At 44.7% G+C, this 17,039-nt stretch overlaps 1 protein-coding gene across 1 annotated transcript in view; it reads left to right on the top strand.

Moving 5' to 3' along the window:
* The first annotated feature begins 2,459 nt into the window (after positions 1–2,459).
* LOC124775260 overlaps positions 2,460–17,039 on the top strand; it is a 55,393-nt gene continuing 40,813 nt past the window's right edge. The window contains exons 1-2 of the mRNA XM_047250098.1: positions 2,460–2,483; positions 2,798–2,885. Of these exons, the coding sequence (XP_047106054.1) occupies positions 2,460–2,483; positions 2,798–2,885 (112 nt within the window). The remainder of the gene's footprint in view (positions 2,484–2,797; positions 2,886–17,039) is intronic.

The raw sequence follows: 17,039 nt of genomic DNA, 5'->3' as shown, positions 1-17,039 counted from the left end.
CGTTTAGCTATTAAAACAATCAATTTTAAAAACGATAACTGGATAATAACAATCGTTTGACGTAAAATAAGCTTTCTACACTTCATGTCAGATTCAGTTCACGCGCGATACGACATGTTTTCAAACTCGCCGAACATACTTTAAAAAATGAAAGTTTAGGATTTTTGGCCCTTTTGGAAAAATTTCTGCGAACGCCCATAACTATGAGTAGGTTTTCGGTGGCACGAGACGTGGGACGTGGTGAACGGGCTTGGCGGGTAGCGGCGCTTCCGGCGCTCCATCCGCCGCTTGTACAAGCCGTTTAGAAAATATCCTTGCACGGATCGCAACTTGCAGTGAGCGTGAACTTACGAACTTAACTGAGTCATGAAAAATTAGCAGCACTAATGTGAAAATGCTGTATAACATAGTTTTTGTCAACCCATGCAAGGAATACTGCTGAACTTTAATGTTTCCAATAGTTTCGGCTTTTTTTTAAGCAATGATTACCTTGCGTCCATTGAACACACACCACCGTGTATGAGCTAGCGTGCTTCAAACTACAGTATCTGAGAGAATGATAAATGAAATGAAAATAGAATTCAAGCATACATCACAATATTTCATCTGATTTTAATTTTAGGAAATGCATTATACACTGAAGCGCCAAAGAAACTGGTATAGGCATGCATATTCAAATACAGAGACATGTAAGGCAGAATGTGGCGCTGCGGTCGGCAACGCCTGTAAAAGAGAACAAGAGTATAGCGCAATTGTTAGATTTGTTGCAGCTGCTCAATGGCAGATGTCAACATTTAAGTTAGTCTGAACGTGGTTTTATAGTAGGCGCACGAGTGGTGGGACATAGCATCTCCGAGGTAGCGATGAAGTGGAGATTTTCCGGTACGAATATTTCACGAGTTTACCGTGAATATCAGGAATCCGGTAAAACATCAAATCTCCGACATCCTGCTGCCAGAAAAAAAAACGTCCTGCAAGTACGGGACCAACGACGACTGAAGAGAATCATAGTTCAACGTGACAGAAGTGCACCCCTCCCGTAAATTGCTGCAGATTTCAATACTGGGCCATCAACAACTGTCAGCGTGTGAACCATTCAATGAAACATCATCGATATGGGCTTCCGGAGCCGAAGGCCCACTCGTGTACTCCCGCTGACTGCGCGACACAAATATTTACGCCTAGTCCGGGCCCGACTGTTGATGACTGGAAACATGTTGCCTGGTCGGACGAGTCTCGTTTCAAATTGTATCGAGAGGATGGACGTGTACGGGTATGGAGACTACTTCATGAATGCATGGACGCTGCATGTCAGCAGGGGACTGTTCAAGCTGTTGGAGGTTCAGTAACGGTGTGGGGCATGTGCAGTTGGAGTAATATGGCACCCCTGAAACGTGACACGTACGTAAGTTTCCTGTTTGATCACCTACATCCTTCCATGTCTATTGTGCGCTGCGACGGACTTGGGCAATTCCAGCAGGACAATTCGACACCCCACATGTCCAGAATTGCTACAGTGTGGCTCCAGGAACACTCTTCTGAGTTTAAACATTTCTGCTGGACACGAAACTCCAATGACATGAACATTATTGAGCATCTGGGATGTCTTGCAACGTGCTGCTCAGAAGAGATCTCCACCGCCTCGTAGTCTTACGGATTTATGAACAGCCCTGCAGGATTCATGGTGTCAATTCCCTCGAAAGTATTGATATGGATTTCCATTAGGATATTCTTAAGCTTAATTTTTTTAAAAGACAGGTTAAGAGATGTTTGTCCAAATTTCGATGTGCTGTTTGAGACTTTAGCGACGTCATAACTGCTTCATTGGTTCACGGGCGTCACGTCGGATAGTGTGAAAGGTGGGTTTCATTTGTGACGTTCATTTCGCAGATTATTCTGCATGTTTGAAGTAAATAAACCCATATAATAGTTAATTAGTCTTATTAGGTGGATTAGAAAGAGAGATACGTGATGATTAAACACATGTCTGAAATAATACGGGCTTTGGTAATGATAATATTTAGTCGCATGCTGTAGGTGTAAGCAAAGTAAATTTGCCAGTGGTGGCGAGGAGTGGACGGGCAGCCGGCGAGGCGAAGGCCGGCGAGCGCCGGAAGAGCATCGTGCAGGGGTCGGGGGTCCCAGGGGATGCGGCCACTGACCGGCAAGCATCAAAAAGAAAACCGCCGGGTGTCAGGTGAGAGAGAGAGGGGAATGTCGAGCAGACAGAGAGCGTCCAACGTACGCGCTGACGCCGCTCGGTCGCGCGCTGTTTTAGCGGCAAATGGGCTGAGCTCTGATTGGGCAGTTCATAAGAAAGTGCGGGAAACGCTGAGGGTCAACGCCCGCTGTTTGAACATAGAAATTTTTGGATAGCTGGAGAAATCGTATCACTCCGCGATGGAGATGTTCGAGGCCTTTGCAGCGTCGGGATTGGCTGATTGTAGTTTGGTGGCAAGATGGTCGCAAGAGCATCAGGCAGAGTGAGGCAGGGGAGAGAGCGTCTTGTGCCGTGAAAGCGGACAGTCACAAAGTTCGGTAGCTCTGAGATAGGGACTTAGATTCTGAATACTGTGCTGAAGTCTGCAGCTACAGTAGGACATCCGCGTCCACGATAGGCATTGCATTGACTACTAGTATAATTGCAGTTGATTCCGCCTTATAGGCTTGTTAGTAAAAGACACACTGGGCTGCACCTTAAAGGTTGTTGAGCCAGTCTTGAAAGCGTTGTATACCATTTAGAGGCGATATAGGGCTTGTGGTATTAGCAGTTTCTGAATAGTTTATTCTGCTCAAGATATTTGAGAGACTTATCCTAAATCAGCGACTTCGCAGCTGCAGTCGTCGGCACAGCAGTATCGACGGAGCCAGCACGCTAGTAGACGGTATTGTAAAACTTGCAGCAGCGGCAGTAAAGTTCAGAAATAGTTGTTGGATCGTGTTCTTGCCATCCACTGAGCATCCGTGCAGTTTTGCTTACGATTCGTTATTGGTTATTTGTCTTTTTGCATGTTGTTTCGTTTGTTTCGTGGTGGTGGTGTCCGAAGTGCGTATTATTTCAGACACAAAAGAGATTATAGGAACGCAGTCAGATCGCATTTACCATTTGCTTATCCAGGGGCACAATTAAATCTACCTTCGCATCAACTTAACATTAAGAGCTGAGAGCCAATCTTACCAGTGTAGTATATCTAAGAACAGTGTACAATTTGTTTAATTTGTGTTTTAATTCATGATTTGTTCAATATGATCTAATTTCTATCGTGAAATAATTTACAATAACTACAAGTTATTTACAAAATCGCTTTTGATTCAGTAGTCGGTGGTAGTTAGCCGTCACTGTCACATTAATATATTTTATTCATGTTTAATATCGGCCACTACCCCAATGAGAAGTCCTACAAGTGTTGTTGAAGCTGCACAATATTCGAACGAGACACCTGCTCGCCTTCTTCAGGTGCTTACTAACATTTCTCTGCAGTGGCTCGACAATATATGCGCTGATTCGCCAGAAAAGGGGGTCTACCAGAAAAGTCTGCTGTGGCTGAACACTGTCTTGACACGGGACACCGCAGGAGCTACGAAGAGACAAAGATACTTTCGTCCGCTTTCTCGTATTGGGGCTCCATCATTAAAGAAGCAATCGAAATACATATAAGTAACGACCTGATTAATAGAGACACGAGATTTCCACTCAGCAAGGCATGGAATGAGCACTGGCGGTACAAGGCACCGTCGGCCGCAAGCGAACGAATTCGAGTCTACACAGACGGGGAATCGCGAGCCCGCACAATTAAACTGGGCGCCAACACGGCCCGAGCGCGCGCCGGGCCGCTATTTGCGGCTACGCTTTTCCCACGTCGCGCACGCGAAGACTGTGGCCCGTTTCTCAGGCAGGAGGCACGGGAAGTCGCCGCGCTCTGCGATTCGTCTACAATGATGTTATAGCCCCACCCCCTGGCGCATGCGCTTTTCTAACGAGTCAGTGTATATATTGTGAGCTAGTGCAGCAACACGTCAGTAAGCATCTGAGGATGACGACTTGTTGATATACTGACCAGCTTCCACAACATGGTCCGACGCGACGCCTGTGAACCAATGAAGCAGCTTTGGGGATATTTATTACATTGCTGGTGACTTTAGTATCTCGTGAATGCAGTTTGAGCCAACCAAAGAAAACAAAACACAACTTAATTTCGAGTGTGGGCATCAGGAGACAGTCAAATTCTCTTACTTCCCACACTCCGCTGTAGACTGAAAGATTAATTTTGAAAACAACTCCGAGGTTGTGGCAAAACTATTTTTCATCGATATCTTCCGCGAGTGCTAGTCCCGCAACATAGATAGGAGAGTTTCAAAACGGTTCAAACGGCTCTGAACACTATGGGACTTAACTTCTGAGGTCATCAGTCCCCTAAAACTTAGAACTACTTAAACCTAACTAACCTAAGGACATCACACACATCGATGCCCGAGGCAGCATTCGGACCTGCGACCGTAGCGGTCACGCGGTTCCAGACTGTAGCGCCTAGAACCGATCGGCCACTCCGGCCGGCTGGGAGAGTTTCTGCGGAATTTGGAATTAGGATAGAGGTGCCGGCAGGGTGTTCCGTATCTGTGTATCTCAATCGGTGAGAGTATTTCCCGCACCAGTCTAAAATTCCGTGTTCGAGTCGCAGACTGGCACACAGTTGTAACGTGCAAGGAAATTTGAAACCAGTGAACACACTCCGCTGCAGAGTGAAAGAATCATTCAGGAAGCAATGCCCCAGGTGGTGGTTAAGCTATCTCTCCACAATATCCTGTTTTTCAGGAGTTCTTGTCCAAATGGCTCTGAGCACTATGGGACTCAACTGCTGTGGTCATAAGTCCCCTAGAACTTAGAACTACTTAAACCTAACTAACCTAAGGACATAACGCACATCCATGCCTGAGGCAGGATTCGAACCTGCGACCGTAGTGGTCGTGCGGTTCCAGACTGTAGCGCCTTTAACCGCTCGGCCACTCCGGCCGGCAGTTCTTGTCCAGCAAGTTATGCAGGAGTGCCTGTGTAAAGCTTCGATGGCAAGAGAAGAGGCATAGGTAGAGGTAAAACTGTAAGTGCAATTATGAGTTCTGCGTAGAAAGTAAGGTGCGAATTTGAGATCGAGTTTGTTACATAGTTTTTCATCTGTCAGTAAGTTTCAACTTCAGTCACTTTCTCTCGGGATGTCTAACACAGTCCTCGAGAATCGATACTATTATTTTCACCAAGTGCACTTGGCCCCAAACATTTAAATGTGGCAGGAAGAGAACCCTCTACCACAGAAATCGTTGCTGTTACGAGGTGGCTTACGTGCATGCAGCAACTATCCTGACTAGTCACATTGATGTGTCCACCTGTCAAAAGGCTGAATAACCACCTTCTGCAGCGTGGACACCTGTGCGACATGCAGGAAGAGAGTCATTGAGGTTCATGAAGATACTGACAGGATGTGCAGACACGACGCCTCCAGTGCCGTGACCACCTGCGCGAGGTTTCAGGATACATGGCGTGAGCAGCCCGATCGAAGTGGTCCTGCAGATTCTCCATTGGTTTAAATCTGGGGGGACTTTACAGAAGCTCTCCTGCGAACCTTGCAAGGTTCGCAGGAGAGCTTCTGTAAAGTTTGGAAGGTAGGAGACGAGGTACTGGCAGAAGTAAAGCTGTGAGTACCGGGCGTGAGTCGTGCTTCGGTAGCTCAGTTGGTAGAGCACTTGCCCGCGAAAGGCAAAGGTTCCGAGTTCGAGTCTCGGTCGGGCACACAGTTTTAATCTGCCAGGAAGTTTCATATCAGCGCACACTCCGCTGCAGAGTGAAATTCTCATTCACGAATGTTTTAGTTGGACCACTTTTTTCGCTTTGTGATAGATGGCGCTGTAATAATCACAAACATATGGCTCACAATTTTAGACGAACAGTTGGTAATAGGTAGGTTATTTAAATTAAAATACAGAACGTAGGTACATTTGAACGTTTTATTTCGGTAGTTGCAATGTGATACATGTACCTTTGTGAATTTATCATTTCTGAGAACGCATGTTGTTACAGCGCGGTTACCTGTAAATACCACATTAATGCAATAAATGCTCAAAATGATGTCCCTCACCCTCAATGCATTTGGCAATACGTGTGACGACATTCCTCTCAACAGCGAGTAGTTCGCTTTCCGTAATGTTCGCACATGCATTGACAATGCGCTGACACATGTTGTCAGGCGCTGTCGGTGGATCACGATAGCAAATATCCTTCAACTTTCCCCACAGAAATAAATCCGGGGACGTCAGCTCCGGTGAACGTGCGTGCCATGGTATGGTGCTTCGACGAACAATCCACCTGTCATGAAATATGCTATCCAATACCGCTTCAACCGCACGCGAGCTATGAGCCGGACATCTATCATGTTGGAAGTACATCGCCATTATGTCATGCATTGAAACATCTTGTAGTAACATCGGTAGTACATTACGTAGGAAATCAGCATACATTGCACCATTTAGATTGCCATCGATAAAATGGGGGCCAATTATCATTCCTCCCATAATGCCGCACCATACATTAACCCGCCAAGGTCACTAATGTTTCACTTGTCGCAGCCATCGTGGATTTTCCGTTGCCCAATAGTGCATATTATGACGGTTTACGTTACGGCTGTTGGTGAGTGACGCTTCGTCACTGAATGTTCCTGGTCTAAAAAATCTGTCATCGTCCAGTAATTTCTCTTGTGCCCAGTGGCAGAACTGTACACGACGTTCAAAGTCGTCACCATGCAATTCCTGGTGCATAGAAATATGGTACGTGTACAATCGATGTTGATGTAGCATTCTCAACACCTACGTTTTTGAGATTCCCGATTATCACGCAGTTTGTCTGCTACTGATGTGCGGATTAGCCACAACAGCAGCTGAGGCACATTCTTGGGCATCATCATTTGTTGCAGGTCGTGGCTGACGTTTCACATGGAGCTGAACACTTTCCTTAAATAACGTAACTATCTGGCGAACGGTCCGGACACTTGGATGATGTCGTCCAGGATACCGAGCAGCATACATAGCACATGCCCGTTGGGCATTTTGATCACAATAGCTATACATCAACATGATATCGACCTTTTACGCAATTGGTAAACAGTGCATTTTAAGACGGGTAATGTATCACGAAGCAAATAGCGTCCGCACTGGCGGAATGTTAAGTGATGCCACGTTCAAAAATGTGTGTGAAATCTTATGGTACTTAACTGCTTAGGTCATCAGTCCCTAAGCTTACACACTACTTAACCTAAATTATCCTAATGACAAACATAACCACCCATGCCCGAGAGAGGACTCAAATCTCCGCCGGGACCTGTGATACCACGTACTTATACGTTTGTGACTATTACAGCGCCATCTATTACAAAGCGAAAAAAGTGGTCCAACTAAAACATTCATATTTCTTTACGTACTACACGAATATGAAATAGAAAATGGAGGTTCCTATTTTAAAAAACGCAGTTGATATCCGTTTGACCTATGTCAGCGCCATCTAGCAGGCCAACCATAGCGCCATCTGGTTTCCCACTTCAAGCTAGACGAGTTTCGTTCTTTGTAGTTTTTTCGTTTGATGCTTATTTCGTGAGATAATTTGCCGGGTCACTACCAATGGACCACACTGTAGATCCATTGTGGCTTCCATAATGGGGAGACGACCCTGGAAATGCCCTCCAATCTGAACTCTACCAACAGCTGTTGCAGGGTATTTGCTATCAGAAGTTTCATACCGATGGAGCATAAAACGTGATTCGTCTGAAAAGCCCACCTGTCGCTAGTCAGTGGATGTCCAGCTGCGGTATTGGTGTGCAAATTCCAGCCTTCGTCATAGATAAACAGCAATGAGTATGGTTGCATGACCAGGCGCTTGCTGCAAAAGCCCATATGTAGCAATGTTCGCCGAAAGGTCGTTGAGGAGACACTGTAGGTAGACCCTTGGTCCATCTGGGCGGTCAGCTGCTCAACAGTTGCACGTCTTTCCGCCCATATGCATCTCCGCAGCCGTTGTTCATCCCTGTTATCTATGGCCCATGGTGGACCACAGTTGCCTCGGCGATGGTTTTGGATAGCGCCATTTTGCCATGCACGATATACTTTAACCTTGGGGCCAAGCGAACAGTTTACAAACCCAGCCATTTCGGAAATGCTTCCATCCTTGGCCTGAAAGCCAATGATATTGCGCGTTTGGTCGTCAGGTAATTCGCTCCGTTGCCGCATTACGACGACACCTGAACAGTCTCCCGTGCCTCACCTGACACACTTTATACACTCTCTAGTGCTAGTGCTGGCACTTGCCAACTGTGAGTGAGTATTGAATGTTGACGTCGAACATAGGCGGTGGCCGCATTAACGTGATTGGACCGTATATATACGAGAGCTATTTTTTTTTTTTTTTTTTTTTTTTTTTTTTTTTTTTTTTTTTTTTTTTTTGCGGAATTGAAACTACAGTGAAAACCTGATGTTGCTTTGCGCACATGGGTTGCGAAGTGTCTGTAGTATACCTGTGACATCGCGCTTTTCGTTTCCGAGCACACAGTGATTACTTAAAGATACCTAGAGTAACTCAAATGGTAATTAAATCAAGACCCTAAGCTGTCGACAGGCTTTGATATACATCAACGGGGAGAGTTGAAAATGTGTGCCCCGACCGGGACTCGAACCCGGGATCTCCTGCTTACATGGCAGATGCTCCCTTTCTTCACCACCCTCCTACTTCCGTACCCCCTCTTTTCCAGAATCCCTTTGTGAATAGCACACGACAACATTTTAATTTCAGTCTCTTTTACTGAGTGACCAAATGATGTATTACACATTTACATAGTTTATACGACTTCGTGTTTTTCAAAGCGCTTAACTCGAATTGTTATACAGGGTGAGGCAGCTAAGTCATAGCACCCCTTGTATCCTCCCAACCGCATAGATACGAAGATGCCGTTTGGACAGTGAATTGCAGGGACAGAGCCTTCTTGAATACATCACATTTCATGTTTCTGCTATTTCTTTTTACAGAGATAGGAGGGCATCTTTTGTTTTTTTTTAATGGAACCCTATGTTAAATTTTAGCGTAACATGATCAAATATGGGTATATCATAATATTTAGGCGAATGATTTTTGAGACACAGATATGTTCTCGTATCGTGTTCGTCCCTCGAAGCGGAGTTGTCCAATGCGACCTTTCCTGTTATGTAGAGTACGTGGTAGACGTCGCGAGTCCGTCCTTACACAAACACTCCTATTTACCCGACAGTAGTAATATATATTGCGATATTTTCCGCAAAAGTTAACTGATGATGTCGAGCAATATTATTTGACACCTGTGATACCAAAACAGTAGACAACATATGGTATTAAAATACTACAAGATGTTAATGCATTTTAAGTAACAGAAATACAAATGTAAATTTATTGGTCACAATTATTTCGTACGTATTTTTTATTTGAAAATATTTACTATTGTTCACAATACAGACCAAATACAAACAAAGAAGCAAAATACATGCTGTACATGATACGAAACTTAACTGAAGCATGTGCTCAAAATGCTTCCCCTCTGCTGCAATGTACATTTGTAGTCGCCGTTCGAATTATCTGTGAACGGCTGCGATGGTGTCACGTGAGATATCAGCGCACGCTTCGATGATACGTTGCTTCATATCGTCTGGCGTAGTTGGTATTTCAGCATACACTTTATGTTTGATTGATCCCGACAGAAAAAAATCAAGAGGGATCAAATCAGGAGACGGGGCTGGCCACTTCACTTCAGCACCACGAGCAAAAAAGTATACCGAGGTGGCTGAAAGGCTTTGTAGAGACAGCCAGAGTCAAAGACCTTCCTCGAAGTGGACTTACCTTGCGATTCACTCACGTGTTCGTAGAGCGCGGTATGTTTCGATGCAGCGTCCAGAAGTCAACTGCCGGAAGCAAAATCAACTGTTCATAAACTGTTACATAAACTGTTACATCTTTCTGCGTACAAAATGCACAAGAACTGCAGCCAAGCGATCGTCCCTTGCGGTATGCTTTTGCGTGTTCCATTCTGTCAAACTTTTTCAGCTGAAGCTTCGTTCAACATCTGGACATGTGAATCGCCACAATACTAAAATTTTGGACTCCCAAAACCCTTATAACACATAAACGTATCCGCGAGAGCACGAAGCTTAATGTTTAGTTTGTCCTAGTGCTTAATTGGGCGATATGCCCATTGTTCTTCAGATGGGAAAACATAATGGGAAATGTAAACTTGGACGCGCTCGAACAAAACGAAGAGCAACAGCCGTCCATCATAGTCCAGCATAATGGTGCACCACCATATTGGAGTTTGGAGGCCCAGGACGCGCTGAACGGCGCATTTCCTGAGAGGTGGATGGATCGTGCTGGACCTATGGCATGGCCCTCGCGTTCTCCCAATGGTACGCCAGTAGACTACTTTTAGTGGGGCTACATCAAGGATCGCGTGTATACAACACTAGTCGCTGACATTGCTACCCTATTCGTACGAATCAGATTAAGCAACCAGAATTGTTGACACGTACATGGGCAGAACTCGAATATCGCCTTGATGTATACGAGTTACGAGTGAGGCACACATTGAAATTCTGGCATGCCGGAAAAAAGAAAACTCTGAGGGCCGCTAAAAGTTTTACAACAGACCACGATATTCTATCTCTAAAAGTCTCCAGGTTAGTACGGGGTGTTCATAAAGTCTCTCCGCAGTGCAGTATGATTGTTAGCCGCGCGTGACGCATGCCGCAGTTAATATACCGACATGAAACTCGATGAAATACAAGTTATTAGTTTATTGAATATTAATACTTACTTACAAATTTTCACATTAAAAATGTTGAAAGTGTCCCCCCTGTTGTTGAATACACAATTCAATTCGTCTGATCATGTTTCCAAACACAAGCTGTAACATTTCTTCTGCAGCAGAAGCAGTGAAAGTGGATATTGCAGTTTTCAATTCATCGATGGATTTTGGACGGTTTTTATAGACAGTTGCTTTAGCTGCACCCCAGAAGAAAAAGTCAGGTGGTGTTAGGTCAGGCAATCATGGAGGCAAAAGTCCCTGTGAAATTATTTGATCACCAAAAACATCAGGAAGCAGTGACATTGAAACGCGAGCTGTATGCGCGGTTGCACCATCTTGTTGAAAATAACCGTTCAGTATTTCACTTAACACAAGTTATCCCATGAATGGGTACAGAATATCACTGCCGTATCGTTGTGCGTTTATTGATTCGTTGAAAAATATGGGAGCCACAATCCGACGTCTAGAAATTGCAATCCAAACTCCTATTTTCACAGAATGAATTGGTTCCTCATGAATACACAATGGATTTGCAGTACTCCACATAGGAGAATTTTGCGAGTTCATGTACCCGGATAAATGAAACCACGTCTCATCAGTGGAAAACGTTTCATTAAGAATATCCCTTCCATTTTCTTGAACGAAATTTTTGAACCATTGACAATAATGCAGTCTCTTACCATGATCAGTATTTTTCATTTCTTGCACGACTGTCAATTTGTATGAGAAAACTAATTTTTTCGTTACAGCTGTGTGGGCCGTTCCGACGCTAACGATTTCCTGGGCGAGTTTTCTTACTGACTTGTTCGGACTCATGGACATTTTATCGGAAATATGGATTAGTTTATCCTCAGACAAAACGTTAGGAGGACTACTTCTCGGTGCATCTGTCACTGAACCCGTACTTCGAAATTTGTTAGTCAAATCTCGCACAGTATCGGGATGTGGGAATGTTGTCTCCGGACAAACTGAATTAAATGTCTGACGAACTGAAACTGTGTATTTACCGCCCGCTTCGAACACTTGTTCGACTAAAAACACACGTTCTTCAATGGTTAACATTTCAACAGTGGCAAAAACGAAACAAACGAACAAAGGAACTAAACTTAAACTTAAACGTTCACGTCAACACGTAACGACACACGCCAACGATACTACTGACGCTGGCTGAGATAAACGAAACAGTGAAATGTTCGGAGAGTGCACTTGAAGGGAAGTAACTCAGGCAGGCGAACGATCATACGGCACTGCGGAGAGACTTTTTGAACACCCCGTATATTCTGGTGTGATAACACGATTTTATGGACATCCTGTGCATCCAGAGAGGTGTTGAATATGGAAATGACTTGATTGCTGGACAGTTTTTGTTCTCTGAGGACGCATCGCATAGCACAACTAATTTAACAACATGAAAATCTACGCAAAAAAAGATGCTGGTTTTGTGGGGAGTAATATTTCGGAGTTAAGCGAGTTAAGCTAACACCAGGTGACAAAGAAGGCCATGAAGTCAGATGAGATAGCGTCACGGCATTTAGCGTGCGCCTTGAGGCAACGGAGCCACTTGTCGGTAGCCACGTTTGTCGCCATTCTGGCGGTGACGTCAGTAGCAATAAACATACTAGTATCCCTTATTCATGGCTTCTACATCCGGTGCCCAAGGCCGTCCTAGGTGTTACTCGGCTTTAGTCTGGCCTGGAAAGAGTACGTAACTTAGCTACGCTGGAAGCGGAGTTTTTATAATTTCTAATGAAAAGCTGAGAAGCCTGCGAACATCTGCCGAGGCCGGATCTTTAATTTCAACTATGATCGAGTTTCTAACAGAAATTCCCTGGGTTGTTCCTGTTTTGACGACCACATACAAAGATTACGCTACCAAGAAAGTGTGTCACAAGGGTGTGTCTCCTCCTCTATATCTTTTACACTTATGATACGCCTAAACCACCACGTTCTGTTCACCTCCATTAGTGTGCAGAAACATTGCATTTCTAGGCTTCTGCCCTACACTCTGGAATTCAAACAATATCTCGAATTCCACCTTAACCGGTTTACTTTCTGACGTAAGACCCTCCCAAAACTCAGGCAATGATTACGGATTCCCGCGCCCGGGTTCCCGGGTTCGATTCCCGGCGGGGTCAGGGGTTTTCTCTGCCTCGTGATGACTGGGTGTTGTGTGATGTCCTTAGGTTAGTTAGGTTTAAGTTCTAAGTTCTAGGGGACTGATGACCATAGCTGTTAAGTCGAATAGTGCTCAGAGCCATTTTGATTACGGAATGAACTACAAGCAGCTTCCATCCCTATGGCTTAGCTATCCATTTAACCTCCCAGTTCTGCTAACCAATATATTAAAATGTCGTGCACTCAGACTTGAGTGGCAACGAACATTGAAACTTCATTTATCAACAGTCGTCCAATAGAAATCCCACTATAGTCTACAACGAAGAATTTGTCGACCCAGCTGAAATGCTGAAAAACGTTCGAAATTCTGAGAAAACAGGAGTAAGAAGTAGGGAATGACTGGAAAAATACAATACGCACAAGAACAAAGAGGGCACAATATGACTGGAGGGCCAAGAATGAAGTGCTCGGATTAAGAAGGGTGTAAGACAGGGATGCAGTCTTTCACTCCCACTGTCCAAGCTGTTCATCGAAGAAGCAATGACGGAAACAAAAGAAAGTCTCAGGAGTGGGATTAAATTTATTCAGTGATAAAATTTGCTAATGGCATTGCTATACTCAGTGAAAGTGAAGAAAAATTGCAGAATCTATTGAAACAGTCTAATTAGTACATAACTGGAGTAAGAAAACCTTCAAAAGATCAAAGTACTGATAAGTAGCAGGAATGAGAATGAGGAGACACATAGCACCAAAACTGTGATCATGAAGGAATTCTGATACCTTTGAAGCAAAATAACCCATGACGGAAGACACAAGGAGGACATAACAAGCAGACTAGCACAAGCAAAGAGAGCACTCCTGTGCAAGCCAAGTTTACTGGTGTCAAACATATACCTTAATTTTTGCAAGAAATTTCTGGGAATGTAGATTTGGAGAACAGTATTGTGTGGTAGCGAATCACGGATTGTGGGAAAACCGGGGCAGAAGAAAATCGAAGCGCTTGAGCTGTGATGTTACAGAAGAATGTTGAAAATTATGTAGACTGATAAGCAATGAGGAGGCTCCTCGCAGAATCGGCGAGGAAAGGAATGTATGCAAAACATTGACAAGAAGAAGGGACAGGATGGTAGGACATCTGTTAAGACATCAGGGAATTACCACCGTGGCACTAGAGGGAACTGTAGAGGGCAAAAACTGTAGGGGAATACGAGCTACTAAACCTACTAACCGGCCGAAAATGGAAGTTCCACAAGTCTATTATCCTATTCACATACAAAACCTTGATTGGACCTATCCTCCTTTATGACAATTTTCTTCGGATATCCACTTCAACAACGTTGCACCATGCCCTCCAAATCAATGAACGACGTACACAGCGTCCTTTCCTTTTGCATCCGTTTAGCTTCCCCGACATGGATCCTTCACCATCTCATCAAATTTAGCTTCCCCGACATTGATTCTTTACCATCTCATCAAATTTATACCTCTCCTCTGTCACAATGAAAGCCGGTGGCTGACTTAGGTTCATTGGTAGGAGACTGGGAAAATGCAGTCAGTCCGAAAACTCTTCCCAAAACACTACCGTGTTCCATCATACGAGGGTTGTCCAGAAAGTAAGTTCCGATCGGTCGCGAAATGGAAACCACTGGGAAAATCCGGTAAAGCTATGTACAGTTGTGTTGGGCAGTGTCCCTAGTACGCTCATTGATGGTATCGTGTCGCTCTTTTCAGTTTTGAGTGAACATTAAAAACGTAAAGAGGCGTAGGGAATAGCGTCTCCCGCCAAGTATGAGGCCCTGGTTAGAGATTTCGCCTGTGACATTCGACCCACATAACACAACTGTCGAGCAGTTCCTTCTTCATACCAGTTCTCGGCTGCACATTGCAGGGGCAATAAGACGCTCCTGCAGCGTTTCCAATGAGAAGTGTTTGATCACCCACAATACAGTCCATAATTGGCTCTCCCTGAGTCTCATCTCTACTCACAAGAAGCGCTCGCTATGAAGACAAAATTTTTCCACAGACATCGAGCTGCAGACCAGTGCAGATACCTGGCCGAAAGCACAGGCGGCTGCTTTCTATGACGGGAATATTGGAAAGTTGATAAAACACTACGACAACACTTGAACCTGGAGCGGCGACTATGTAGAGAAGTAGGGGGAAAGTGTACCGAACTGTCGCAAATAAAACTTTTCTGGTTTTGACTGTGGTTTCCATTTCGCGACCGATCGGTACTCACATTCTGGACAACCCTCGTAGAATGTTGTTAAAATGTGTGGAGCCCCAGCACTTAGGACAGGTGATATTGAACGTATCGAATGAAGGGATCGCGATAGATCACAGATCTGAAACATCCTCGTATATTAAATGTATGTGCCGGGCAGGGACTCGAAACGGGACGTTTGGCTTTTGCGAGGAAGTGGTCTACAGAACGACTCACGACCCTTCCTTACAGCTTCACTTACACCAGTACCTCATCTCATTCATTCACTCAGTCGTCCTAGTCACAGCAGACCCATAAATAAGCATGAAGGAGATGCTGAAAGACCTGATCTCGCATGCGCTTGAAGATAGACACCAACTGTCCTGCGAAGCTTATTTCCCAAAAAGTCAAGAACCAGCATTAAGTGAGGACTCTAGAAATATACTAACACCTTCTATCTATCTCTCACGCAGGGTAGTTACAGCGCTCACAGAGGCATTTAAGCAATCATTCTTACCATACTCCATACCGTGAATGGAACGGGAAGGTGCCCAACACAATGGGAAGTACCCTTTGCCACGTACTTCACAGTGGTTTGCCAAGATGGAGATTTCTAGTGGTACTTTGTAACACAACATCTTCGTTACTCTCCACCAGCATCTCTCAACGTAATGGAGCAAACTGCAAGGGTCATTGCAAAAGTTATGGTAGCTATTTTTTGTCTCGAAAATGATAACGAATTATAAAGTTCTGAAATTTTCAAATGGAAGATCAGTTCATATGTAAACGTTAATCGTAGTGAGATAGACTTCGCCGGTCGCTGTGGCCGAGAGCTACTAGGCGCTTCAGTCCGGAACCGTGCTGCTACTACGGTCGCAGGTTCGAATCCTGCCTCGGGCATGGATGTGTGTGATGTCCTTAGGTTAGTTAGGTTTAAGTAGTTCTAAGTCTAGGGGACTGATGACCTCAGATGTTAAGTCCCATACCATAGTGCTTCGAGCCATGCGTTTTTTTTTTTTTTTTTTTGAGATAGATTAACACACACACACACACACACACACACACACACACACATACACCGCCATAGATATATAACACGAGAAAAAAGAATATGACAAATTTTGTCGTTTCAAATAAGTTTAGCTGTCAGTTGCAACAGTTCAGAATAGTACAGGGCAGGAACACTGGCCTGTGACATCATAGAGCCCTCGAAATAGTCTCCCAGCGAATCCACCATACAGCAAGCGCTGTGGTAGACGCCGAATACCCGTGACCTCACAAGAGAGAATCGTCGGATCTCACGCGTCACTGCTGTGGCAATGACTTCACGTATTCGAAAGCGTGTTCCGTGCAGTCGCTGTTGCAGTTTTGGTACAAGGTCATAATCGTCTGGTGGATATGGTGGATGCTCCAGTACTTCCTATCCCCATCGCACGAACAGATTTCACACACGCGCTGCAGTATGGACTCTCTAGTTGTTCTGAAAAAAATTATGTATCGTGTAGACGTTCAGGACGGTTCTTCCGAATACTCCGAATGGGACAGCAGTACAGAACATTATCAGTTTGTCCACGTGGGACGAAATATCACAGAATCACTCCTCTAATATCATGTGATTACCATTAACTTGACAGGAGAGGAACTGCGACGACCGGCCAGAGTGGCCGCGCGGTTCTAGGCGCTACAGTTTGGAACCGAGCGACCGATACGGTCGCAGGTTCGAATCCTACATCGGGCATGGATGTGTGTGATGTCCTTAGGTTAAATAGGTTTAAGTAGTTCTAAGTTCTAGGGGACTGATGACCTCGGTGGTTGAGTCCCATAGTGCTCAGAGCCATTTGAACTGCGGCGAAATTTTTGCCTGC

This window comes from Schistocerca piceifrons, chromosome 2, assembly GCF_021461385.2.
Source record: "Schistocerca piceifrons isolate TAMUIC-IGC-003096 chromosome 2, iqSchPice1.1, whole genome shotgun sequence".
Taxonomy (NCBI): Eukaryota; Metazoa; Arthropoda; class Insecta; order Orthoptera; family Acrididae; genus Schistocerca; species Schistocerca piceifrons.
Note: the sequence above shows the minus strand (reverse complement) of the source record. Positions and strands in the feature narration are given on the sequence as shown.